Consider the following 25,146-nt stretch of genomic DNA (forward strand, 5'->3'; position numbering starts at 1 on the left):
CTTAATATAAACATTTTATGAACTGTTACGATGGGTGAATTATTTATGGAGGGGGAAAGAGTGCTTTTTTCCCGAGCCTTTCTGCTCTGTCAGTTGCAATAAATATCAATCCAGGATTGTGCTTAAAGCACGCATGCTGTGCCTTGGAGACGGTGCCTTTGTCTCTGGTCTCCTCTCACAATTAAGTACCTGCTTAACACACTTATCCCTTGCATGCTTTATTTCTTGAGGAAGCTTGGAACAGCTCCAAAGGAAGAAGTGTTTGCACATCATCTGCTCTCCAAACGCATGTTATTTGCCCAGTGGAGAGGCCGTAAACCTTTGCTGCACGCAAAAGTTGGTGCTTAGCAATAACAAATCCTCCTTCCTGTCCATTGCAGATGAGCTGTAAACGTGTGCTTTTAAGTTTTATTCCACCAGTTTTTGTTGGTTTCTGGTTTGGTTTTGCTTTAGGAAGGGGATAGCAGCACACCTTTGTAGATCTGGGTTTGCAGATGGTGCAGATCTACGAAGCTTCCCCAGCCCTCCTTGCGCTCTTCTATTTTGTGACAGCCTTCGGTGCAGTCAGCGTGGGACCAGTAATTGCTTTGTGCATTTATGCCAGCCCTCGTTTTGGTTAATTAGGAGGAAATGTGGCCGTGCAGCCATCTGCCATGCTGCCCTTTTCCTAGATTCCCCTGAGGTGGTCCCAGTGTTTGCAGATCCAATACCATGGGACAAATCCTGTGGTGGGGAACTGGTGTCAGCGCGTCTTCCCCTCACAACCTCATCCATGCCCCAGTGATGCTGGTGGCTCCCACGCTCACAGAGGGCATTTTTAACACATTTTCTACATTTTATCCACTTCTGTGCCTTTTGCAAGCAGGGGTAGCTCCTAAGGAAAGATGAGACCATAAGCAGCGTGGACTGAGTGTTGCTCCATTAAATATGATGTGTTTTAATAGTGTAATATCTTCAGAAGTAGGCACCAAATTCTGCTTTCTGTTGCACAAAGCAAATTTGCACCCCAGTTTTGGGTCCATTAAGGGTCGGGGTGAGGGGAATGTGACTCAGCCCCATAGTGCTTTCCCTTAGCTCCATCATCATAGCATCCTTTATCATAGGATCATAGAGTCATGGAATCTTTAAGGTTGGAAAGACCAATAAGATCATCCAGTCCAACCAGCAGCCCATACCTGTGACTGTTCTAACCCACGTCCCCAAGAGCAACATCTCCCCTTTCCTGGGATACCTTCCTGGGCAGCCTGTGCTGGTGCCCTACTGGAATGCTGAGGTCAAGACTCTCCACCAAGACTCACCTATGCATGTCATACCCATCTCTATTATGCTTCTTCCAGTTGAAAGTAATTGCAGTCTCAGAATTTTAACTCAATGGCTCCGTTGCACAGAAAGGCATAAAGGAGAAAGCAGAATTCAGCCCTTTCTGTCAAACCCAGCAACTCACCGTATATGCTGAAAAAATAATCCTGTAAAGAAATACCACAAGCTCAAACACGTGCACAAACACTGGCACAGAACAGGCACGTGGTCAGACCAAATGTAGGTTAATCTTGCATTTGTCTGCTTCACGTTGCATTACTTGTAGCTGTGTAGTTGTCACCCTGCATATGTTGTGTGCAGCTTTCCTCCCCATGCCTGACTTCACCTGCTTGGGTTGCACGCTGGGGACATGCAGCTCATTGAGCTGTGGAGCCATTTACCCTGAATTGCACCTTATACTGGAGCTGGCACCCGTGCTGCCAGCCAGTGGGCTCAGGGAGGTTCTGTTGGAACAGTTCTTGCCAAAGGATTTGTGGTGATCTCTGTGGGGAACACAACTGTGCACACAGTAGGAAGGCAGTGCTGAGGCTTCATAGAACCATAGAGTGGTTGGGTTGGACCTTCGAGCTTCCCCAGCCCCAATCTGCCACTGGCTGGGTATCCCCCAGCTCAGACTGCCCCATGGCCTTGGGGCCCTCCAGAATGGGGCACCCACAGTGCTCTGCTTGCACCCTATTAATTGCAGACGTGGCTTGTGGGAGGATGAAGTAAGGTGTCATGGATTTGAATTGCAAGAACAGAAGATGCATCCAAAGGTTGTTTATGCAAGACACCTGTATCATATATTATCTTTTATATTTTTATCTCTTAGACAAATATAGGATAAAATCAAATGACTTGGGAGCCTAAGCATAGGTGTGTGCTCTGCTCTCGTGTGAGACTTTAGCTTGGAGAATTTGAGATGGGGAAGTCAATCACTTTGGAGATACCTGGTTCCTCCTACACTCAGGTTTGAGTGATTTAACAGAAAACAAGAAGCTGTGCTTGCTGCACCTTGGCTTCTAAGCTGGGCTGCAGACTTCTCTATCCATTGGGGATCAAGGATACATCTACTGTTGTGAATGGCTGGAGCGTCAAAGGTGGAGGGCATTCTGCCAGGATATCATAGAATCATAGAATCACAGAATGGCCTGGGCTGCAAAGGAGCACAGCGCTCATCCAGCTCCAAGCCCTGCTGTGTGCAGGTTGCCAAGCAGCAGCCCAGGCTGCCCAGAGCCACATCCAGCCTGGCCTTGAATGCCTGCAGGGATGGGGCATCCACAGCCTCCTTGGGCAACCTGTGCCAGTGCCTCACCACCCTCTGCCTCCAAAACTTCCTCCTCACATCCGACCCAAACCTCCCCTGTCTCGCTTTAAAACCATTCCCCCTTGTCCTGTCACCACCCACCCTTGTAAACTGTCAGATTAGACTGCTGCCATGCACAGTATGTAAGGAATTTGCTCCAGAGGAGGTTCAGGTTGGATATTAGGAACAGTTCCTTCGCAGAGAGCAGTGATGCAGTGGCACAGACTGCCCAGGGAGTGAGGAGCACCTCGTCCCTGGAGGTGTTCCAGAACTGTAGGGATGTGGCACTGAGGGACACAGTGAGTGGACTTGGTGGGATGGGTTGGAGTTGGGGCTGGGGAGCTTGGAAGGTCTTTTCCAACCATAATGACTGTGTGTGTCTATGAAATACGTGGTATTTGGGGGTTTCATTGCTTTGGACTTGTGGCATCCTGTTACTCCTCTAGGCTGATGCAAGAAAAATCTTGAATTCCGTTTATTCTTGGCATGAAGTTTGCCATGGTGCTTGGTTCACTGCTGTTCTATTCAGTAGTCCTTCTTCCTCAATGCTTCCTCTATGAATCACAGAAAGGGTTGAGTTGTAAAGACCCCTAAAGGCCATTGGGTCCCACTCCCCACAGTGAACTGGGACACCCACAGCTCCATCAGTGCTCACAGCCCCATCCCATGACCTCGAGTGTGTGCAGGAATGGGGAACCACCACCTCTCTGGGCAACCTGTGCCTCACTGCCCTTACTGTATGCAACTCCTTCCTTATATCTAAATAAGGAAATCTAAATATCCCCTCTTTGGCTTCAAATCCCTTGTCCTATCACAACAGACCCTGCTGAAGAGTCTGTCCCCTTCAGATATTCAAGGGGATCCCAACCCAAGCTCTCACTTGTTCTTGCGTGGCCACACTTTTTGAAATCAAGTAGCTGCATCTGTCATGAAAGCTGACACCTGCATTGCATTTTTATCATAACAGAAACTGAGAACTAACTCATTCCTTCATTTTTATGTGCACCATTGGGTCTTTGAACACCTGGTGCACAGATAGCATGTGAAGGGTATTCAGATGTAGGCATGTAGTATCTCCTGTGGTGAGCAGCGTATGACCAAAGTCATCGATGCAGTGGCAAGCCAATAGCTGCTTGTCTAAACTGCATGCTGTTCCTCCTTTACCCCCTTCACCACTGGATCTATTTCTGCTCCTGTGTCAGGGTGAGCAATTACCCTGTCATGCAGACGAGAAAGGCAATCAAAGTGCAACGCTAATTTTCAGCTGCATTAGAATCACAGAAAGAAGGGAAGTAATGATCCCCTAAAGGGAGGAGAAACATGCAGCGAGTCGAATAACATCGCTGCAACAGAAAGCCAGAGCTTCCATTTCATTTCCTGGCCTTCCTTTGGAAACACCCGTTCTTCTGCACCGTGATTTGGGTGATCATTTCAGCACATTCGAATACAACCTTACCTGCCATCCCCAGTACTACCAGTCTGCATCTTTTTGCCTCAAGGACAAACCTTGCGGTTCTGATGCAGCTGAACTGCAGCATCATTAAAGCACGGCTGGAGAAGGGCCAGGATCTCAGGAACGGGAACTGGCATGGAGCTTACAGGGCTTCAGACAGAGCTTCCCAGAAAGTCAGGATGGGGGTTTTGCCAGCAGCTCCTGCTCAGGGGACCACAAGGTGAATGCACTTGGTGAAGACTCCCTCAGCAGCTCTTCATCCTGGCCCATCCTTGCTGAAAGGCCTTTGGATTCCTACCCCATCCTGCTGCTGGATCTCTGGGTGGACTGATCTTACTGTGGGTTCATGAAATGCAATTATAGAATCATTAAGGTTAGAAAAGACTTCTAAGACCATCTAATCCAACTGTCCGCCAGTGTTGCCCACTGAGCACCTGCCTGGGCAGTGACTCTCCCACCTCATCGTCAGCCCATTCCAGTGCCTGAATGGCACTCTTTGGGAGAAGTTTTCCCTAATATCCAACCTGAATTGCTTTGCTTGACCCAAAAAGCTTCATTTTACTCAACCTCAGGTAGCATATCTTGCTGAGCTAGGTTCCTTTCTTAAAATTCACACTGTAGATTCACATACAGCTTTTTCAGTGTGGTCTGCCACACTGTGATTGAGGATGCTTGTATTTACATGTAAGGAGCAGCAGAAAGCCGTGTAGAGTAAAGTGTTTTGCTGAACTGACACCACTCTTGCTCCAACCAGCTGGAGAATAGCCATGCAGCCCACTAAGGAGGATGTCAGCAGCACTTCAGCCTGGCCCTGACCCATTTTCCAGGGGTGAACATGACATTTACAGATGGGTTATTTCTGCAGGCTTGTTCAGAAATGCCAGGCTGTGATCACCCCAGGAACTTTTCTCAGCAGCCTTCACCACAGTGGCATTAAATTCAGTGACTTCAGAGGCTGGAGCATGCGCAGTGACAGCACAGCAGCTTCCAGAAGGTATGGCCAACATGTGGACCGTTGGTGTCACGGCTTGGTGTAGGATATGGCTGTGGTTGCCAGGATGGGTTACTGAGAGCATGCCTCATCTTCATGTTTGAATGGAAATGGAGCTTTGGCTTTGGGTCTCCCAGTGGAATGAGGCATGTTGTGGGCAGTCACCTTTTAGACCCTTGGGAAAGCCAGCTGTTACAAAGGGAGTGCTGGAGTTGTGTTGAGTTGGATTGCAAATAAGATTATTAGAAACCCGGTATTGTTTTCACATTTTCTTCCCTTTACCCCTTCCTCAGCAGAACCCATGAGCTTGTAACATCAAGGGAAATTCAGGCAGGAATAAACTAGCAAGTCTCTGTGAGGTTATGAGGTTCCAGGGGGGGTTCCTGAGGTCTCAAAGCTGTTGGGTTCCCAGATCTCTAGATGAACATTTTGCATTTGAACAGTGGGATCTGCTGATATCTTTCTCCAGAGGTGATCACAGGAGTGTTGGCACCCAAGTAAGTGGGCCATGGGTGCCCAGATGTGCCCTCTGCTCTGAATTTAAGGTCCAGCTCACCCTTTTCTATCATAGCTGGACCTCTCCACATTGCTCAGTGTCCCGAGACTGATTGTTCCTTACGGAAAGTCTTGGATATCTCTATCCCAAGGCATGAGCAATGCCAGAGCTGTTAGCATTTGAGTTGGTCTTCAGCAGCTCTGTGACTCTTTTCGCTTCTTGGCCCTTTGCAGCGTTCACCGTCCCCTTCAGACGTATATTTGGGACATTTTGAACATGAGCAATATTTCTGCATCCTTGGAAAACCACGCTACATGGCCCTCGGGCAGTGCAATACCCATGATTTGTAGGCTGCTGATTCGAGCTGCTTTCATAAATGGATTGCAGCATGGTTCTGTTCTGCCAGAAGACTTGACTTCATCCCTTTCATTAATCATGTCTTGCTCACTGCCTGCTTCAGCCGCTGTTGGAGTCGCCCGGCTGGAGGCTCAGCACATTCCTCCCTTCTCTACCAGTGCTGTACGTGACAAGCCTTACCCAGGGATATATGGATTTTCACCCCTCCTTGGGCACCAGGAGCTCCATGACACCATTCACGGTTCCCAGCGCAGCTTTACAGTAAATTATTGTGTACGAAATGATGGCGTGGGCATTAGAGGATAAAGCTGTCTTTAAGCACACACATAAGAGCTGCAGACTCGGTGCACCGGGCAGTGGGCACCGTGGGGGTGGGCTGGGGTTGGGCTGGGGGATTTCGGAGGGCTTTTCCAACCTTAAAGGTCCCATGATTCTATGAACGTGTGGCTGAAATTTCCTTTGATAACTCTAAATATTCTCAACGTCCATCTCTACAGTCAGGGCTTCATTAAACCTCATCACCTGCTGCACTTCGGTGACGTTCTTTAGCTGTGTGTTCCAGAGGCTGACCAAGCTTTGTCCTTGTTTGTAGGTTTTCCACTCTTTCACTCCAATGGATATTCTTTTCCTATGTTAAAAGAAAGGAGGGAGCTGGAAAACACTTGGGAGCAATAACAGCTTCTCAAAAGCTGGAATTTGAGAGAGGCAAGATTGAGAATCCCAGAATAATGCAGTACTTAATTTGGCCAAAATGTGTATTTTTTCACTTCTTTTTCTTTAGAGGAGTATTAAAGAGAAACGTGATGTTCTGAAATATTCCTTCTGCAGCACTTTCATAGTGGTATTCATTGTCATTTCATGTCATCCTGGTCAGAATGAGCCAAACAAATGGGATGGAAGAGAACTAAAGAAACTGAAGAAGTAAGTTAATGTTTGATTTTAGAGCGAATTGATTTACAAAGGGATGTTGTTTTTCAGTGGGCTCTTTTCCATTTGGGGTTGAGCTGCCATTTTTCAGATTAAGCTGGAGATCTCCCTTTGGGGAAGTTCCCCATCTCCTTGGCCTGTGCCATTCCTTTCATACTTGCACAGTGGGAGGAGGGAATCAGTTTGGGTCAGCACCAAGGGAACTGCCATCAACAGAATTCATTCAGCATTGTGGGCTGATTTGGAGCAAATGGAACCTCTCCTTAAAGTCCTTTTTGAAGGGGTTGAACTTGACCCTGTTTCCCCTTCCATCCTCCTTCTGCTGGAAGCAACCAACCACCCAGGTGCCCTAAGATGATCTGCACCTGCTGATTTGCAAGGTGCCTTCTCATCTGGAGATGGTTAAACTCCCATCATCCCCGCTAGAGTTTTTTCTGCCACATTTGTTTTGCAAGAGGTCATCTAATGTCTCACAGCATCTTGTTTTGTTGGTGAGTTTAATTTCGATTTCCATTTGAGGTCAGCACTGAGTTCCTGATTGATTCTGATTATTCTTCATGAGGCTCAGAGATGGGCAGAAAATCGGGAGACCCGGAGTTTGCTGCTATTTCAGCTCAGCCCTTTCATGCTGTGCCGAGATAGCAATGCTTCAAAACTTCCTCAGCAAAATGAGGAGCAGCAAAGAAAGCAGAACTGGGCATGTTGGGTATGGCCACACTGACAGCAGCCCAGACTCATGTCTCACCACGCAGTGTGAGCAGAGGGCTTTTCTTTTAAGGTTGAGCTCTGTGCTCTTCCATACTCCTCAAGGAGTGGAGATACTAGAGCCAACGGGTCAGCGGTGATAGGATGAGAAGTAATGGCCATAAGTTACTCCAGGAGAGGGTCAGGTTGGATATTAGGGGAAATTTCTAATCCAAAGAGTGGTGATGCAGTGGCACAGCTGCCCGGGGAGTGGGGTCACCATCCATGGGGGTGTTCAGAACCATGGGGATGTGGCACTGAGGGACGTGGGCAGGGGGCATTTTGGGGGTGGGTTGGGGTTGGGGATCTGGGAGGGCTTTTCCAACCTGTGTGATTCTATGATTCTCGCAGCAGGGAAGGATAACATTTTCAGTGCTCACTGCAGCCTGCAGCTGGAATTTGCAAGTTTTTGGCACCCTGTGGGTAATAGGGATGTTGAATAGTACTGAGGTGTTCCCAAAGCCTTTCTCTATGCTAGGGTAGTTTTACTGCTTCAGGAACAGCCAGTACAATACTTCAGACAACCGGCACCTCTACTAGTGCAAGAATCCAAAAGCCCAGGCTCTGAGCTGCTGCTTTTGCTCTCAATTCTTTGTTCCTGTATGGAGCACATCAGTGTTCAAAGGATATAATCCCTGAGAGCACGGGGTCTCACAGTGTGACTGCTGGAGGAGCGTGCAACAGTGCCATGCACCACTGGGACAATACGAGCTTGTGGTGACACTGTGGATGTGATGGGGAGATCACATCAATGTGATGGGGAGACACCAGACCTGGAGAGGAGTGGGCACAGCCCCGATCTGCCAAAGCTCAGGGGGCATTGGGACACCGCTGTCAGCCACAGGGTTGGGGATCTGGGGTTGCTGTGTGGGGCTGGGGTTGGGCTCTGTGATCCCTGTGGCTCCCTTCTGATTCGGGGTATTCTGTGGTTCTGTGATTCTGGTCACAGCAACGAACCACAGTGAGATTTCTGGGCATTTACACAACCAGCACAGAATAGCCTGTGTCTGTTACACTTGCCAAGGAGGCTGTGGATGCCCCATCCCTGCAGGCATTCAAGGCCAGGCTGGATGTGGCTCTGGGCAGCCTGGGCTGCTGGTTGGCGACCTGCACACAGCAGGGGTTTGGAGCTGGATGAGCATTGAGCTCCTTTGCAACCCAGGCCATTCTGTGATTCTATAGCTTTATGAAGATAGGCACTGAGATCAGTGTGCTGCACTACAGCTGTAGTAGATGAGCCTTTGCTCTAGATAGCAGAAATGCAGAACTGGGCACACTCAGTGCATGAGGGTGATCCCAGCAGAGAGCAGCTGGTGCACACCAGGCGTGGTAAGGCTCCATGACAGCATGGTCTGTGCTCTCGCTTGTGCTTGCAGGGACCGGCCGTGGTGTAGTGCAGCAGTAGTAAGATGGGTTGTAGCACTGCAGACACCACAGCTCAGCTCCATGCTTGATCTCCTGCTTTAGCATTTTGGCAGCCCTTTTTCCCGTGTGTCTGTCTTGTCTGTGGAGATCTTGGGCTTTCCAGGAGCATCCGTCTCTTTCTGTGTGTTTGCACAGTGCTGTGCATAACGAGGATGCCAGACGCTATGGTAACAAACACGGTCATGCTGCTTCCAAGCTTTCTGTGAGCAGCAGAATGATCAGCAGAATGACAAATCCTGGCTTGTCTTCTGACCTTAAAGTCCAGCTCCTATGTGCATGGATCTGCTGCCTCCATCCTTTGTCTCTTAGCCATTTGTTGGATGCCGTAAGCGATAGCTCAGGTTTACTGGTTGGCTTGTTGGTACATATGGGTTGGTTGACCACCTGTCCATGGCCTGAAAATGAGTAGGAAAATGAATTTTAGCTGGCATTCCCTCAGCTGAAGAACACCATTAGGGTGTTTATTCTGTTCATTGTAATGCAGTGTATTGTAATTTTCAGCTCTGGGCTTTCTGCTGCAAGTACAATTGAAAAGATTGAACGGGTTCAGGAGTTGCTAGGAAGGGATCTGAGTGACAGACAGGCTTGAACTTGGAGAAATATTGTATGATTTTGTTTCCTTTGAAAGCAATTGAAAATGTAATCTACTTATGGACCAAAAGTGGGTCTTAGAAAGAAGCTTCCTATCTTCTTTAGGAGCTGCAGCAGGACGTTATCAGTAAAACCACATCTTTAATCCAGTTCTTTACAGATGTTTCCAATCCTTTTTTATCAAGCCTTTGTTTGGGAGAGGTGTTTTAACAATGGGCTGCAGAGGGATATCTGCAGATGAATGGGTGACATTTGGTGAACGACAGCTGAGGGGACACAGATGAGCCCATTCATGTGCTTCTGTTCAGTGCAACACAGTTCCATGAAGAATAGCATCCTTCATGCAGGCAGCATCTCTGGCCCTGTTGCTCTATTATCCCAAGCACAAGAAGGGCTTAACAGTAACAGATGAGGGAGAGATGTGAAGAAATTGGGGGAAAACATAGATGTATCTGGAGTCAAAACTAAGGAAGGGTGGAGAGATGGATGTGGAAATTGTTTCATAGATAGAAGTGTCTAAGTGAGCCCAAGGAGCCATCCAGGTCACCCTACAGCTGTCTCCCACCTCTGGGATAGGAAAGGTTCTCTGGGCTCTGCAGGCTTTGTGTCTGTGTTAAATACAAGGACATCCTGCAGAAGTGGTGAGTCCTTAATGTAGGCATTCCATTAATTGAAGGAGGAGTGTGCGTGTATTAAAGCTTTCCTGAGCCTTTGGCCTCAGTCCAGCTGCCGACTTTTATTAAAGTAAAAGCTGAGCATCTGTGGGACCAGTTGTCAGATTTGGTTGAAGCTGATTAAGATGCTCAGAGCTGTTAAGGGAAGGACTGACTGGCAGGGACATAGTACCCTGCAGTGGGGCTCGGTGATGCATCCTATGGGGCAGCTAAATGGCAGGGACAGGGTCTGCAACCTCCTCTTGCCTCACAGGTCACAACATTAAGAACAGAGCTTTATTCTCCAAGGAAAAACCACTCTTTTGCAGAGGGTTTCTGCCTCTGCTTTTGGAGTAACACCTGGAGCTTGTGCTGGAGTCTTCAGGACCTAAAGGGACTGTGGCTCTGGGCAGCCTGGTCTGTTGGCTGGCAACCCTGTAACAGCAGGGGGGTTGAAGCTAGATGACCATTGTGGTCCTTTCAATCAGGTCATCCTATCATTCTGTGATGATGCAATGTCTGCACAGCCTATCTAACGCAGCCACACGCTGGGGCATCTCCATTCTCTGATGAATGGGGCTGCTCCGTCTCCGTTCTCTGATGAATGACAGTTTTTAGAGACAAAATGAAATGGTTTGCTTCAGAACCACAAAGGTGGTGGTGCTTTGTGGGGAAGAACTGAAAAATGCAAGAGAAAAGTGGGGAACAGAACGTGTCCAGCAGATTCTAAAGACCTTTGAAAAATGCTTTTGTTTTTGTTTAGTTGTGTTCTCAGAAGGCTGCAGCTCTGTCCAAAGGAAGGACTGATGTGTTTTCAGTAACTCTGGAATTCACCTTCAGCTAATAACGAAGAAGCCATAGCTCACAATACATTATAAATATTGCATTACCTCATCTGCTTGAGTTTGCATCGGGGACAGCTCTTTTATTACTCCTTCACAGGGCTGACAAAAGTTGCTGAACATAACTTGGTGAAATATAGATGCAATGCACTTCACTGCTTACAGGGTAAGGGGTGAGCTACAGGAAATTTTGTTTCCTCACTCTTCCCCTCTGCTTCTGGGGAAGGTTGTTGAGAAGTGTTGAGTTGCCAACAGCATGGAGCAGAACACAGGTTTTAATGTTTCTTGTCTAAATAGTTTTTTCCACCCTGTGGGGGTCAGGAGCTGTTTGCAGGTAGCTTCAGTGAGGAGGTGATGCTGTACAGCCAGCAAAGCATCCGTGGTTTCAAACAGAAGTAGGTATGGGTTGTGCAGTGCCTGGGACTGGCTGATTTCGACAGATCAAATTCCATTTGGATTTTGCCTAATGGAGTGAAAGCTTAAGGGCAAAACCCCTTCCATTAGATCTTGCTGGGTTTTGTTCCCACTCCCCTTTCTTTGACTCACGAAACCTTTTCTTTCTTGATCTTCAGAAATGAGTTCAGACCTTGGATAGACGTCAAGCCCGTGAAGGCTATAAAAGCGAAGGCCCAGTACAAGCCTCCAGAGGAGAAAATGACCCACGAAACCAGTTACAGCGCTCAGTTCAAGGGGGAAACCAGTAAGCCTGCTCCAGCTGATAACAAATTCCTGGAGCGCAGAAGGATACGCACTCTCTACAGCGAACCTTACAAAGAACCTCCAAAGGTGAGGAACACAGCAGAAGGGTCCCAGGACCACCCCTGCTCCTGGTAGGACGTGTCCAACACAGTAAGGTTGGGCTGAGCACCGTTTGTATTCGTTCCTCTTATGTGGCATCTCCGTTTCTGTCCAGTGGGTGCATCCTCAGGGCTGGCTTAGAGTGGTTTGGATAGGAAGGGATGTTAAAGGTCGGCTAGTTCTGCAGCTGGGGTCTAAGGTAGGTTGATGTACTTGGGAATCAAAACTGTACGAAAGTGAGGGTAGGGTCCAAATGAACTGTATTTGGCTTTGTTATTTCCCAGGTCATTAATCCAGATGGCTTTCTCTTTTTCCCTCTAAAGCTATTGACACATCACGTTACACTTTATCCCAGGAACAACCTGGTAAGAGCCAGATCTTCATCTGCAGTTAACACAGAGAGCTCCACAGATCCTGATGTTCAGCCCTTTGTGCTTTGGTTAGATGGAGGATGTGTCAAGGAGGCTTGGGCTGAAATCTCACCCAGTCTCTGTTCTCCAAGTAGCAGAGGATTTGCGTGTAAATGGATTCAGTTTTAAGCCTGGGATCATTTTCCTTCCCAGAGTTTGTGACTGCTTGGATTCCTGAGGTCATGGTGGGATAGCAAGGCCAGCATGGAAGAACTTAAAACTTCTGCTCCTACTTCATTTTGAAGTGATCTCTCCTACTTTAGGGGCTTTAGAAACAGATGGATGCAGGACAAGCTGTAGACTTGGCTCAGATGCCACTCAGTGTCCTGCACCCCAACCATCCCCGGGTAACTTGGATTTGTACCTGCCTCTTTGTCCTGAGCATTGTTTTTTGGCTTTCAACTCAGAAAAACAGCCCCTTTGGGGCTTGCAAAGCCCTCCTGAAGACAGAGAACTGCTCCCCTCCCTTCATGGCAGGACATAGCTAAGATAGAATAGATTAGATAAACAACATTCACAGTGGCTCTCATCTAAATCCTGTTTTCCGCCTGTCCTTGTGTCTCTCTCTCCCTCTCTCTCTGTCTCTGTGTTGTTTGGCCTTTCACTCTCCATGCAGGTCGAAAAGCCTAGCGTAAAGCCTTCCAAACCAAAAAAGACCACAGCAAGCCATAAACCCTTGAAAAAGGCCAAAGACAAGCAGATTGCATCTGGACGGGCTGCCAAGAAAAAGAGCGCCGAGACCTCCAACACAGCAAAGCCAGAGGACAAGGAGAAAAGTAAAGAGATGAACAATAAACTGGCTGAGGCAAAAGAGTAAATGTCACTGCACTTTCCTTTCTTTCTCTTTTTTCTTTTCCTCCTTCCTTTCCTTTTCTCTTTTCTTTTTTTTTTCTTTTTTTTCCTTTGATTAAATAAAGGCCACAAAATTAATTAGAGGCTTCTAATCTGCTTTTTGTTCTGATTGTATTAGAAGCTTTTCTGTTTTATTTCCGAGGAGGATTAGCGAATCCTTGTTTCTGAGGTCAGGTTGTTCTGCTTTGCCTGCACAACACGGCTCTGCACAGAGTAAGGATGAGCACAGGAGGGATGTGGGAATGCGTGAGGATTGCAGGAGATGGAGGTGATGGGTCAGCCGTTGTGTCCAACAGCCTGTCCTGTCCTTGGTCCTTCAGTGTGCTGCCAGGGGGCTGTGCTCTCATGCCATGAAGCCCTTTTTGGGATTAGGCCTGGTCATCTCCCACTGGTGTCAGCAGGCCTTCGAACGTGGAGAGGACCAAAGTTCATACGCAGTGCTGTGGTTTGCCATCAATCCATCAGAGGTGGTGGTGTGGCCAAGAGCCACTTCTCCTGGTGACACCAGTTGGAGTTTTGCTCCAGCAATGGGGAAGGAGATCCCATTGCACATAAAGGGCCAAATCATCCCCTGGCGTAGCTGTGATAGATGTTGTTGCATCAGGGCAACTTCGCTCATCAGAACCACTTGAAGGCCTTGATACAAGATAGGAGTGAGGGAAGGCGTTGAGGTCACTTGGGGACGTCCCGAGTGCGTGGCTGCTCAGACCAGGTTATCTGCAGGCAGTTCTTCCCAATTGTTTCCCTTAGGATGTGCATCTTTTTTATTGTCTCTGGTTTGAGTTGAATCTTGGTCTGTTTTTCTTTACTCCTGCAGTGCCAGTAGACAGAGCTAGATTCCAGAACAAGGTTTCATTTGCAAATGTGACTTTCCAAGGGGTAGAAAGGAATGACTCTCCTAGGTTGGCTGGAGCCAACAGACTCTGTTATTTGGACTCTGGCTGTTGAAGCTCATGCTGGCTTGTAAGCACCCTACCAGGACCATAAGCAAGTTGCTGGGATCCTCAGAGTGCCTTCAAGCAGGATCTCAGGTTTTCAGTGCTATTTACTGTTCCCAGCAAGACTAGTCTGGAAGCTACAAGCAGAGTGGGACCTTTTGTTAGTGAGTATGAAGTAGGCCAGCACTCACATGTTGAGGAGATCGGGCAGATTTCCACATGCTGGTGGGCCAGACTGGCATAGCACACTCCAGAATTTGGGTCATAGAACCAGTGGGAGTCGGGTGAGGTGTGGTCCCAATCCAAATTTGCTGCGTAACTCTTGGAATCTGGTCTTAAATACATCAGGATTAGCTATGATCTGATCAAACTGAGCTGTGAAACTCTCCCGTAGCAACTGCACAGAGAGGGTGCAAGTCAAGATAAAGGGTCCTTCCTTATTTTTGCAGTCCCGTGTTTCCATACTAAGATGCAGAAACTTTCAGAGAGCAGACAGTTGGGAAGAACAAAGAGAGATGGGAGGTGGGACAGGGGGGCGATAGAAGAGGAATTTCAGAATTGTGTTGCTGTAGAGATGTTGGAGTGAGGAAAGTCTTGCTGCTAGGATATTTTAGAGATGTGAAACTATCTAATAGGAAAAGAGGTGGGCTGAGAGGGTGAAGAATCTCAGCTTTGGAATCTCACCCCATTAGAATTGGATCTTTTGGAAACATGTATGAGTGATGGGCTACGAGGCTGAAGAAAGTTTCGGAAGAGGAGATAAGCTCTGTGATATACAGATAGTGACATTTGCTGGCCTTAGTAATGAATAAATGCCAAGTTCAGTGTATTGTGTGATGTGTCCTGTTTGCCTTGCGCTAACAGCCTAAAGCTTTGAGTATAAGTAAGTGTAGTGTTCTGAATTCAGTGGTGTATTTCCAAGCTTAGCTGTGTTAGAACTGTGTGCTATGAGCTAGTCAGGTTGTTTATGTGGAAAATATATATTCATATATAGAAATATATATATTTAAGCCTCCGATATTTAGGAGGAAACCAGGGAAATCCTCCAGGAAGTAAAACTGTGGAAATCTTTGCGAATGTAATGCATTTTTGATGTGCATGCTCCATGGAGACGCTGACCTGTCCATAGTGGCCATTGCTTTTCTGAGTGCTCAGAATCCCCCGCAGCACTGCTGGAGTGCAAAGCTCAGCTCTGCCTGCAGAGCAGCTCAGCAAAAGGCTTGCATCGAGCTTGCAGAGGGGAGTGCTGTCCCCAGCTCTTCCCACCCCAGCACACGAGGGACAGCTGGCCAGAGGAGCCTGAGCTTCCAGGACTCTGTGTGATTTCTTGGCATTTAGATGCTCCAGCCATCTTCACACTCTACAGTAAAGTCCATTCTTGTCTCAGGATATAGCAACAGCTGTGAAGATGACGTGTCACAGCAGGCAGAAAATGTCAGGAAGGCATGTAGACAGTTATCAACAGCCCGCCACGCCATAAGAAAAGACCATGCAAAACCATTCTTGGAATTATTTTTTGGCCCTAAGTTTCACATTTGAAGAGATAGTGCAGTTACCACCACTCCGATTTGAATTCAGTGGTAATTGATCCCTTGATTCAACGGGAACCAAATTTTGCCCAAAAGATGTCAGTAAGAGCCACGCTCAGACCATCTACACCCTGCACATCCACGGTCTGGATCGACTACTCCAGGTCTTCAGGATTGCTTCCTCACCATGAGCAGCATCCATCGTGGTGTTTGCGTTAAAGACGCACAGTGAGCAGTCAGAAAATGGCCTCACGTTTCCTTAATGCATGATGGTTTGGGTGGCATCCAGCTACAAAGCTAGATGTGAAGGGTTAGCCAGCCAAAGCTCCTTCAATGGAGACACCTTCCAAGAGCCATTGATCTGCTTTGGGCACCTCTTTGGGTGGGATGAATGACCCTAGGAAGGTTTCCATTTTTGCAGAATTAAAATGAGAAACTCTCAGGGCCTCCATCTCCAGTAGCCACAAAATAGAGTTATAAATTCTGGCCTTTGCTCCATCCGCACCAGGTCTTCAGCATACATCTGAGCACACAGTTTTAGTACGTTTGATGCCAGGAACAGCAGCAGTCAGGCCTCAGGCTGAAATCTCACACTGCTCAACCTTCCACTGACTTTACACCCATCCGACCCGCTCAGGTTTATCAGAAGAGAGACCAAATCTCTGCCGTTTCAAGTTCACTTGGGACTCTGAGCTTGTCAATCCCACTGGGAAAGCGCTCTGCTGTTCTGTGTTTGCAGCTACCACGATGCTGATTCTGTTTCACCGCTAACTTGTAATATGTTTTGCTTTCCTTGTAAAAAAAAACCCAACAATGTCGTGCTTTCTACCCTGTGAAAGTTCCTATGCTGTCGGTTGCTTGCTTTCTCATTTTCACTGTATTGTACTGTTACTCCTTTCTGCAAAATGGTGCTAATTGCTTACCGAGCTCCTGTTTTCTGACTGCTTTGCACACCGATCACCTGCTTCTTCATTTGCAACGCGTCTGCTGTGAAAACATGGCTCCCATGAATTCCACAAACTCTTGCCTCTTGGAGGCAGATAGGAAGTGTCTAATTAATATTTTGTGGCCTGGGTTTGGTTGCATATCACGGGTTGTCTCTTGTAACGTGTGAAGCACTCCTCTTCGTGGTGCTTTTCCATTCTTGCTGTTCGTATGAGAATGACACACACTCACACACACACACACACACACACACAAATTAATGTATAGCCAATTGATTGTGACGTGCTTGTGATCTTTGCTTGCTCAAAGGGTTTTTTTTCCAATGATAAATAAATGCTAAAGACGAATACCACCTCCTTGATCTTGTTTTCTCGATAAGAAGCACAGTTAAGTGGAATACCCTTCCAATCATAATCAGATTTGTGTTGCTAGAGCTGCCACTTCCATGCCTGCCGTAGGGACAACTGAGCTGTTGCGGCCTGGCTCCCTTTACAGGGCTGCTACCCTCAGCCTAGGCTGACCCGAGAGCTAAGCGTTTGCAAAGGTGAAGATGGACAGTGAAGTCGTGTGGACGGAGCAGGTAGTTTGCTTTCATTTTCTCTGTACCCATGGCGTGTCGAGCAGAGGGTTTATTTGGTGAGTGCCACGCATGCAGGCTTGTGTCCGCGTTGCATTGCATCAGGGAGCAGGAACCACCAAGAGCTGGAGGGAGGGGAGATGCTGTGGCCCCGTGGGTTTTAATGACTTGCCTTCTCCCGACTGCCTGCAGCTTTTGCTTATGCCCCAGACCGCCTGAAGGACCCACAAGAGGTCGAAGGGCTGTGAGTCCTTGCTGAAAGGAGATGGGAAATGCTTGGGTTGAGCCCTTTCAGCATGTGTCCAGGCACTTGGCAGCATCTGTGGAAATGCAGAGCGCCGATTGATGTACAAATGGCAATGCTGACTATATGAGAAAGTGTTGACTAAGAGGAAAACAGGGCTGAGGGTGCAGCTTGGTTTCAAATGGTGAAATCTGCTCTTAGTTTCATCTGTTTTTTTTTCTTTACCCTTAAGCTCCTACCTGCAGTTCTTATTTTTAGCCATATTTTCTCTTTCAGTGGATATTCCAGTAACATCCCTGCTCACCTGGGAATAATTGTCTGCTTTGGGGCTGTCTCTTGAAATCTGTCCTCCAGCATTACACTTCTGTCTTCCATGAAGCACCAACTCTCTACTGCATTTCTGTTTCTGGGTGCTATTTTCCACCTCTCTCTGGTTTACAAGTCACTTTCTGACTTTATTCTATCCATGTGACTACATGCTGTTTTCTGATGTCGTGCTGTATCAACATGCCTTCCCTCTCCCTTCTCCACCAGCTTCATCTGCTCATCTATCATGCATACCTACATGAGTTCTGGAGTGTTTCAGTCGAGCTGTAGGTCCTGGGATTCATCGTTTCATCCCTCCGTAGCTGGAATTGGAGAAAACATTCACTGTTAAAGATGGTCACTGATGGGGCTTGTCTGTAAATGCCAAAATATGTTTCCACCGGGATGCAAAGGTAGAGTGTGGATATGTGATCCACCTGGTCCCAGCCAGCCACCCACAATCAGTACTGTAAAATGTGCCCCCTGTTGCTCTCTGAGCTTGCTCATCATCACAGAGTCAGCCTGGAGGGCTGGATGCTTTGCTAGGAGACGAGGACTGATAGGGTTGATGACGGGCCTGAAGACCTGTTCTTCAGTCATCCCTGTCAGCATCCAGTGCTGCCATCTAACTCGTTAATCTTTGCCAGGTCATTAATGACTGGCACTGCTCACCAATTTCTAAAGGCTGTTAGAAGAGTGGCATCACTAGAAAGTGCTGGAAATGAGTTACTAAAAATTTGGCTGAGGTCAAAGGATGAGTAGAGAGAGTTTCATCTGCTGATGTGTCAGCCCTTACACCAAAACGGCCTCTTGTTTCTCAGTATCCTTTGGATTTCGGGTTTATTTAGAGCTGTGCCACTGCAGGGACCTTTTAGGAAGATGTGTCTGCCGCAGTTGGTACCTCTGGGCATCCAGGGAATAATCACCAATCCCAACAGCACATCAACACGAAATGAAGAGGAGAAGTAAAGAAAGGCATTCCCTGGTATGACTATGAAGATGTCACCATGTTCAGCTCTAAGAACGTCTCTAAGAACTCTTGCATTGTTGCAAAATACTGTGATGTGCAGACACCGACTTCAGCTCTCTTGGTAAGTTTGATCCCCTCGGAGTTTTAACAGCCTAATTCCATTTGCTCTTATTCACATGAGCCTTCTGGGTGGGAAGTGATTCCACTAATGTGACTGGGTCTGCTCCCAAGCTCAGCTGCTGGCTGTGAGGGCCACACAGCTCTAAGCACTTCAAGGCTGGACATTTTCTGTGGAATGGGGAGATTGCTTGTGACCAGTGTTATTTTCTGTTGCAGGATACCCTGGAAACAGTTCCCTAATCAGGGCTGTCGTGTGGAGGAGATGTGAGCCCAAGGATACAAAGAAAGCCTGTTAATGGATGGAAGGCATCTTCATGCTCATTAAAACACCAGTTCTCCCTGCAGGATGTCTGCTCCACAGAAACCAACAGCGTGGACCAGCTGCCAAAAAAATGATGGATGAGGAGCAGTGACAAACCTCAGGGGCGTGTGAGAGCACAGAGGCATCATAACTGTTCCCTCAATGTCGTTTATTGAGTGAGAGATGGAGAAGGGGGAACATCCCCAAACTCCTCTTATTGTCATCAGCCCACCTCCTTCCCTCCCGTAACCTGAGCCATGCTGCAATCCCCAGCCCCTCTGAAGAACCCATATTTCTTCCCATATTCCTTTGGGAGTCAGAGACCTTCTTATCTCCGAGGTCTGGGTCCCAGCCAAGGGTGGGGAGCATCCTCCATAGGACACGGTAGAGAGGAGCTCATCATACAGTGGCAGTCAGGTCTGCCCCAGTTAACCAAGCAGCTCCCAGGAGCACTTGATGGTGCCAGTACCCAGTGGACAAGATAATCTATCCTGAAAGCAGTCCCTGGTTGTGGGTCTGACCTGCTCTGAGCCTGGTTCAGGATTTTTTACCCAACTGAGAACCAATTTGGCTGTGGCCCCTTGTACTCCAAAAGATTGGTCAGCTGTGACACAGCCAGCAGGCACCTTTAATGGGTTAGTGCTTTGGGGCAGTGGGTGTCCAATCCAGTGCTTCTTTGAAGCTCTGGAACGGGCTGCCCAGGGAAGTGGTGGAGTCTCTACCCTTGGAGGTGTTTAAAAGACGTGTAGATGTGGTGCTTGGGGTTTTTGGTGGTGGATGGCAGTGCTGGATTAATGACTGCAACCGATGACCTTAGAGGTCTTTTCCAACCTTAATGATTCCATGATTCTATTTTTCCTTCATCTTTTCACTGTCTGTCCCACAACAGCTTCCCCAACCCTTTTCTTTCTCCCACTTCCAAATCCTATCTTCTCCAGTGCTTTCTAAATACCCAGCTTCACCAGGAACCTTCTCCTTCCATCGTCCCCAAGTTATTGTTGTCTCACGCTTGATCTCGTCTCTCTTGCTCTGTAAGCCTTTTTCTTTGCTGTACTGTGCAGTAACGTGCTCTGCTTGGAATAAACAATACCTCACCGACCGACTGCCCTTTCTCATTTCTTGGTGTGGCTTCAGTAGCTGTGTCTGCAGTGCATTTTGTCTGTCCTTGTGGCCAGTTCAGCAGTTGGTCTCGCTACCGCAGCTCTGTACCTGTAGTCTTTTGGGATGGCTCTGCTCATCTTGTTGTGCTGTGGTACCTTTTTAAAAAAAATTATTATTTTACAGCCTCAGTGACAAGTTTTGCTGTCTATTTGGGAGCCCATCGTGTTCAGGGCACCATGACTTCCTGTCTTTTTCAGTTTTGGTGCATCTGAGAAGAGTTTGACTTTTCTCCAGTGCTGTGCAGAGATGTCCTGGGCTGGCAGGTGACACAGCAAATGCAACCTAGGAAAACAAGGGAGAAGTCTTGTAGCTTGGAGCAGAAGAAGAATATTTTTTTTCTGTAGCTCAGGAGAAGCTGGTGCGAAAGGAAATGTTTCTCAGCACAATACAGAAAACAGCGAGCAGAAGTGGAAAGCTAAGCAGATATTGCTCTCAGGGGAAGAAAGAGAAGCTGGCTGAGAAGCAGGAGATGTTTCAGAGATGGATGCACAGGAGGCTTCTTGAGGACCAGAAGATGCCCTGAATATCAGCTCCTTCCATCCCAGACTAAGGTTGGATCCATGGTCTCTTCAGCCTGTGAGTACAGCAGGAGCACAATTGAAGCCTGGAGATTTCGTCGAGGACAAGTGAGCCCTGCAGCTGGGTTGGGCTTGACTTCCCCAAGCCCTGGGGATTTTGGTGTAGATACAGAACAGGCACAGAAGGAATAAAGGTCACTTGTGCTAGGCAGTGCCTTCCATGTCTGCACATTACTTCTGTACTTTCATGGTGCCTCCCCTGCCTCCAGGCTTCTACTTGTGACTACAAAAGTGAACCAAGTTCTGGAACAATCTTCTAGGTTAGATCTGGATCCATCTGAAATTGTTCATTTGCTTGCTTTAACTTAGAGTTTCATCTCCCACTACCTGGTGCTGTGGCCCTTTCCAAGGAACGTAGCTGAGACCATTATTGAGTACAATGCTATGGCTGTTCCCCAGGACAAAGAAGACTTATTTCTGTCTCTGTTATCACAGAAAGCAAACTTTGTTGAACAAGATGCAGTAAAGCATTCAGAAGAAGCAATTTTCCACGTTCTCTGACCTCATTGTCAGGACGTTTGACAAGGAGCTGATGAATTCTTATCTTCCAGGCACCACGAATGCTGTTCTGTTGGACAGAGGCCCTAACTAGAAAGTCAGTTATCTGGGAAAGAGGAGACAGATTTCTCTTAATTCTTTGCAAAAAATATCCCTTCCACATCAGACTTCAACATATGTGGCTGGAGCTGTGCTGCTGTTTGTAAGCCACCAGTAGACGATCTCTTCTACTTGCTCTTGAAAGCAACTTCTAATTTTTCATGTGCCTGGAGCTGAGCTCTGTTGGATTAGATGATCTCCCTACTCATTTCCTACTTTAATGATTCTGTGATTCTGTATGGGCTGATTACAGCTACCAAATAGTTGAAATGCTTTGAGTTAAAATAATTTTGCAGATGTGGATTAACATCATCTCCAGCCCTGTTTTGATATGAGGTTACCAAAATGCAAAGTCTCAAATCTAGGGAGCAGGTCCTCCACTTGCCACTGACGGCCCTCATTGGTGTAAGGGTCTTCAGACGGTTCCCTCACTTGGCTGAGCCAAAGATCAATTGTAAATGTTGCTGCCTGTGTGCTAAGATTTATTGTATTTCATTATCAATTGTATTTCTTTTCAACCCACCGATTTGCATCGTCCCACTGCGCTCTTCCTAATATTGGTATCCAGGGCTGGATTCTCTCCTCCTGATGAGAGGCTGTGCAGTGCTGTGTTGTCTTTGAGTGCCAATTCCCAGGGAAATTAATGTAATTTCCTCCCCCTGCTGTATTCCTTCCAGTTTAAAGCAGGTTCTGAATGAACTTTGCAATCATACCATTATGTGCATTCAGTGCAAACAAAGAAGAAGGTGGGGGCTGGGGATGGGGCACAGTCTCCTTCTCTTCCAGTTACGTGGCTGAAGAATGCACAAAGTCATTGGAAATAGGCCAAGAGATGACAATGGAGCAGTAACCACCCTGCAGACATGCACAGCGTGCACCAGCTTTCCTGGCTGCCTCTGAGAAGGGGGAATTCCTCAGATATGTTGGGCAGGGTTGAACACTAAGCAAAGGCAAGAGTTGGGATTAATCTGGCACTGAGCTGCTGCAGCCTGGAGCATCACATGAGCACGGGCACAGGAAGACCTGAGCTCTGGCCTCACTAGGCTGTCATCATTGACTAGACCATCATCACTGACCATCACTGACTAGACGTGGATACCTGCTTTGTTCTTGGGAACCTGGAACAGCTGCTGGCAGCTTTGGGTCTGCCCATACCTTTGGACATGTTGACTGCTGGAGAAGATATGCAGGCTTTGGACAGCTTTCCAAAGAGCTGCCCTGAATTTTTCCCTAATCCTTTCCTTTAGGGTTCTGGGCTCACCTAATTCCCAGTTATGGGAACCTGTAGGCTGGAAAGACTTGGTAACAACAGTCCTACACAAGCTGTCTCCAAACAGTGCCCACTGGTCACACTGGGAAAAGGCAATGCTGGCCTCTGCCAACAGCATCTGGCTACAGAAGTCTCTGCAGTGTAAGCACGAGGGGCAGGATGAGGGTGAGTATTGGAGTGAGAGCTGCTCTGCAGGATCTCTCCACGCTGTGCAGCCCCATGAGCTCACACAGGCACGTTGGTCTCACATCTGGGTTGCTGGTCTTGTTGGCCAAGGAGATGATCACTGTTCTCTTGGCCCTGGTGTCATCCTCTCCTTCATCCCTTTAAGCTCAGGGTTGGGGTTGCTCCCTACGCAAACCCAAGGTGAGGACGGGGAACTGAGGTTAACTCCATAGTCCCTTAACACAACCACCATGCCGAGCAACCATCTTACAGCTGAACATGTTTCTTCCGCTTCTCCATTTGGTTTCTGCAACCTCACAGATCCCTTCCCATCCATCCCATCTCTCCTCAGCCCTGAAGATCCTCTTTTCTAACAAACACAGATTTCCCTCTTTCCCACAGTCTTTTCCTTCTGTCCCTCCCTCTGCACCACCTCCACTCTCTCTCCAGCAAGACCCATCCTTCCCTTCAGCACCCATCCAAAATTTCTGACAGCATCTGCCCCAACTCCAGAGCCATCTTTTCTCTTGCTCCACCTCATGTTTGCTTACTGTAGTGTACCCATAGCATATGTAGCATAACTGAACTTGGTGCTTCCACTGAGGCATCCCTCCTGTTTTATCCCAGGGACTCAGCTAATCCCAACAGAGATCCTACACTTTGGTGTCACGACCACCTCCTGGTGGTCGTTTGGGGCACTGTGGAGGAGGGATGCTCTCAGGTGGGGTTTAGGACACATTTTTTCTGCTTTCTTTTTTACCTGCTGTTGTAACAGGCACTGGGTACTTCCTGAGCAGCACAAGAGCCTTGCTCCCCTGCTCTGTAGTGTTTTCACCACCCACCTAAAGTGAAACAAACTGCTTCTTTGTGAGACAATTTTACAGCGAGGTGCTCTTTTGATGCAGGTTATAATCAATTGGCAAGCATTTTTCATAGCTGACGAGTGAGCCTGGTCCTGGTTCTAAGTGAATTAGAAGCTCCAGCCCTCTCAGTGTAACAGGCATCTGTGTGTGGGTTTCGAAGCATCTCCTTACAGGGACCAGGGCCAGGCTCACCAACCATCTTGAGAACATACCAAACATGCAGGGCTGCATGGGGAGTGATCTGTAGAGTCAATAGTCACGGGTTAAATTCCATCTCGGGGATGGCATTTTGCAGTGGGGCATGAACCAGCTGCTCTTACAGCTTTGCAATGATGATCTTTCTCTGCTTACAGGACCCCTGAAAAAATCACTGGTGCTACAGACCAAGAACCAAGTACCTTAGTGCAGGAGCAATGCACATGAAGTTGAGCAGTTTCTTCCGAGTGGCGGTTGGAGCAAACGTATAGTCTGCATGAAACGTGTATCGTCTGGTTGGCATACAATAAACCTGATGAGCAGAGCTGAAATGATAATTTCTCTTGTCTCTCAAATACCGAGAAATTACCAGGATCTGTATAATGCAGTTAGCATGACTGTGCCTTGATTTATATTCAGTAAAGTCAGAAAAAGAAAACGGGTCCGATGCTCCCTTTATTCATAGCTGTGGAATAGCACTGGTTTCATTGTTTTCTGGTTAATATGGACAGCAGGGAACTCAGATTCATGTCCATAACTCATGGGAGAATCATTCTGGATTTCAGACATTATCCTGGAAGTGTAGCTGGTAGGATCAGCAGGTCTTGTCAAAATCCTTGAGGCAGAAAGCTCTGCAGGGACATGATTTAGGGGGCATGGTGGTGATGGGTTACTTAATGGTTGGGCTTGATGATCTTAAGGGTCTTTTCCAACCGTAATGTTGTGTGACTCTATGATATCTCCATCTTCTTTTCTGGGTGAGGCTGTCTGTGTCCATATGATACATGCAGCACATAATGAGAGGTGCAGCCCTGACCTACAGCCTGTCCCTCATAAGTGGCCAACAACATGAAGCATCCAGACTTTAATGAACACTTCTAGGTTTAGACCAGGGTGTTGTCACGCTTGGAGCAGGGATTTAACTTTCCACAAGCCCTAACTTTTAGCAGAAGGCTGCTTTTCCCTCTTGAACTTACTCAAGGCTATACCTCAAGGCATCAGAGGTGGGGAGAGATGGGCATCATCCATAGAACGTGGCAGCACCAAAACCAGAGGCTGGTTTGCTGGGTCCTGTTTAGAAAGAAACTGCCTTGGGCTTGGAGAAGTCATTCAAGCAGTTCAAAGTGTAATCACAAGTCTCTGGGCCGGATACACCTCCTCTTCCCACATGCTCCTTGCATTCAAACTCCTGTGTCGTGAAGAGTAACTCAAGATTAATTCCAGCCATGGCTGGACCAACTTT

At 47.6% G+C, this 25,146-nt stretch overlaps 2 protein-coding genes across 3 annotated transcripts in view; one reads left to right on the forward strand and one right to left on the reverse strand.

Moving 5' to 3' along the window:
- Window positions 1-24,314, forward strand: part of MAP6 (microtubule associated protein 6) — a 36,518-nt gene extending 12,204 nt beyond the window's left edge. The window contains exons 2-4 of the mRNA XM_052699340.1: window positions 11,657-11,870; window positions 12,909-13,105; window positions 24,062-24,314. Coding sequence (XP_052555300.1) covers window positions 11,657-11,870; window positions 12,909-13,105; window positions 24,062-24,131 — 481 coding nt within the window. The 3' untranslated portion in view covers window positions 24,132-24,314. The remainder of the gene's footprint in view (window positions 1-11,656; window positions 11,871-12,908; window positions 13,106-24,061) is intronic.
- The window catches only part of GDPD5 (glycerophosphodiester phosphodiesterase domain containing 5), a 364,359-nt gene that overhangs the window by 119,474 nt on the left and 219,739 nt on the right, over window positions 1-25,146 (reverse strand). The window lies entirely within an intron of this gene.

Source organism: Tympanuchus pallidicinctus, unplaced genomic scaffold, assembly GCF_026119805.1.
Source record: "Tympanuchus pallidicinctus isolate F22 unplaced genomic scaffold, pur_lepc_1.0 scaffold36, whole genome shotgun sequence".
NCBI classification, from domain to species: Eukaryota; Metazoa; Chordata; class Aves; order Galliformes; family Phasianidae; genus Tympanuchus; species Tympanuchus pallidicinctus.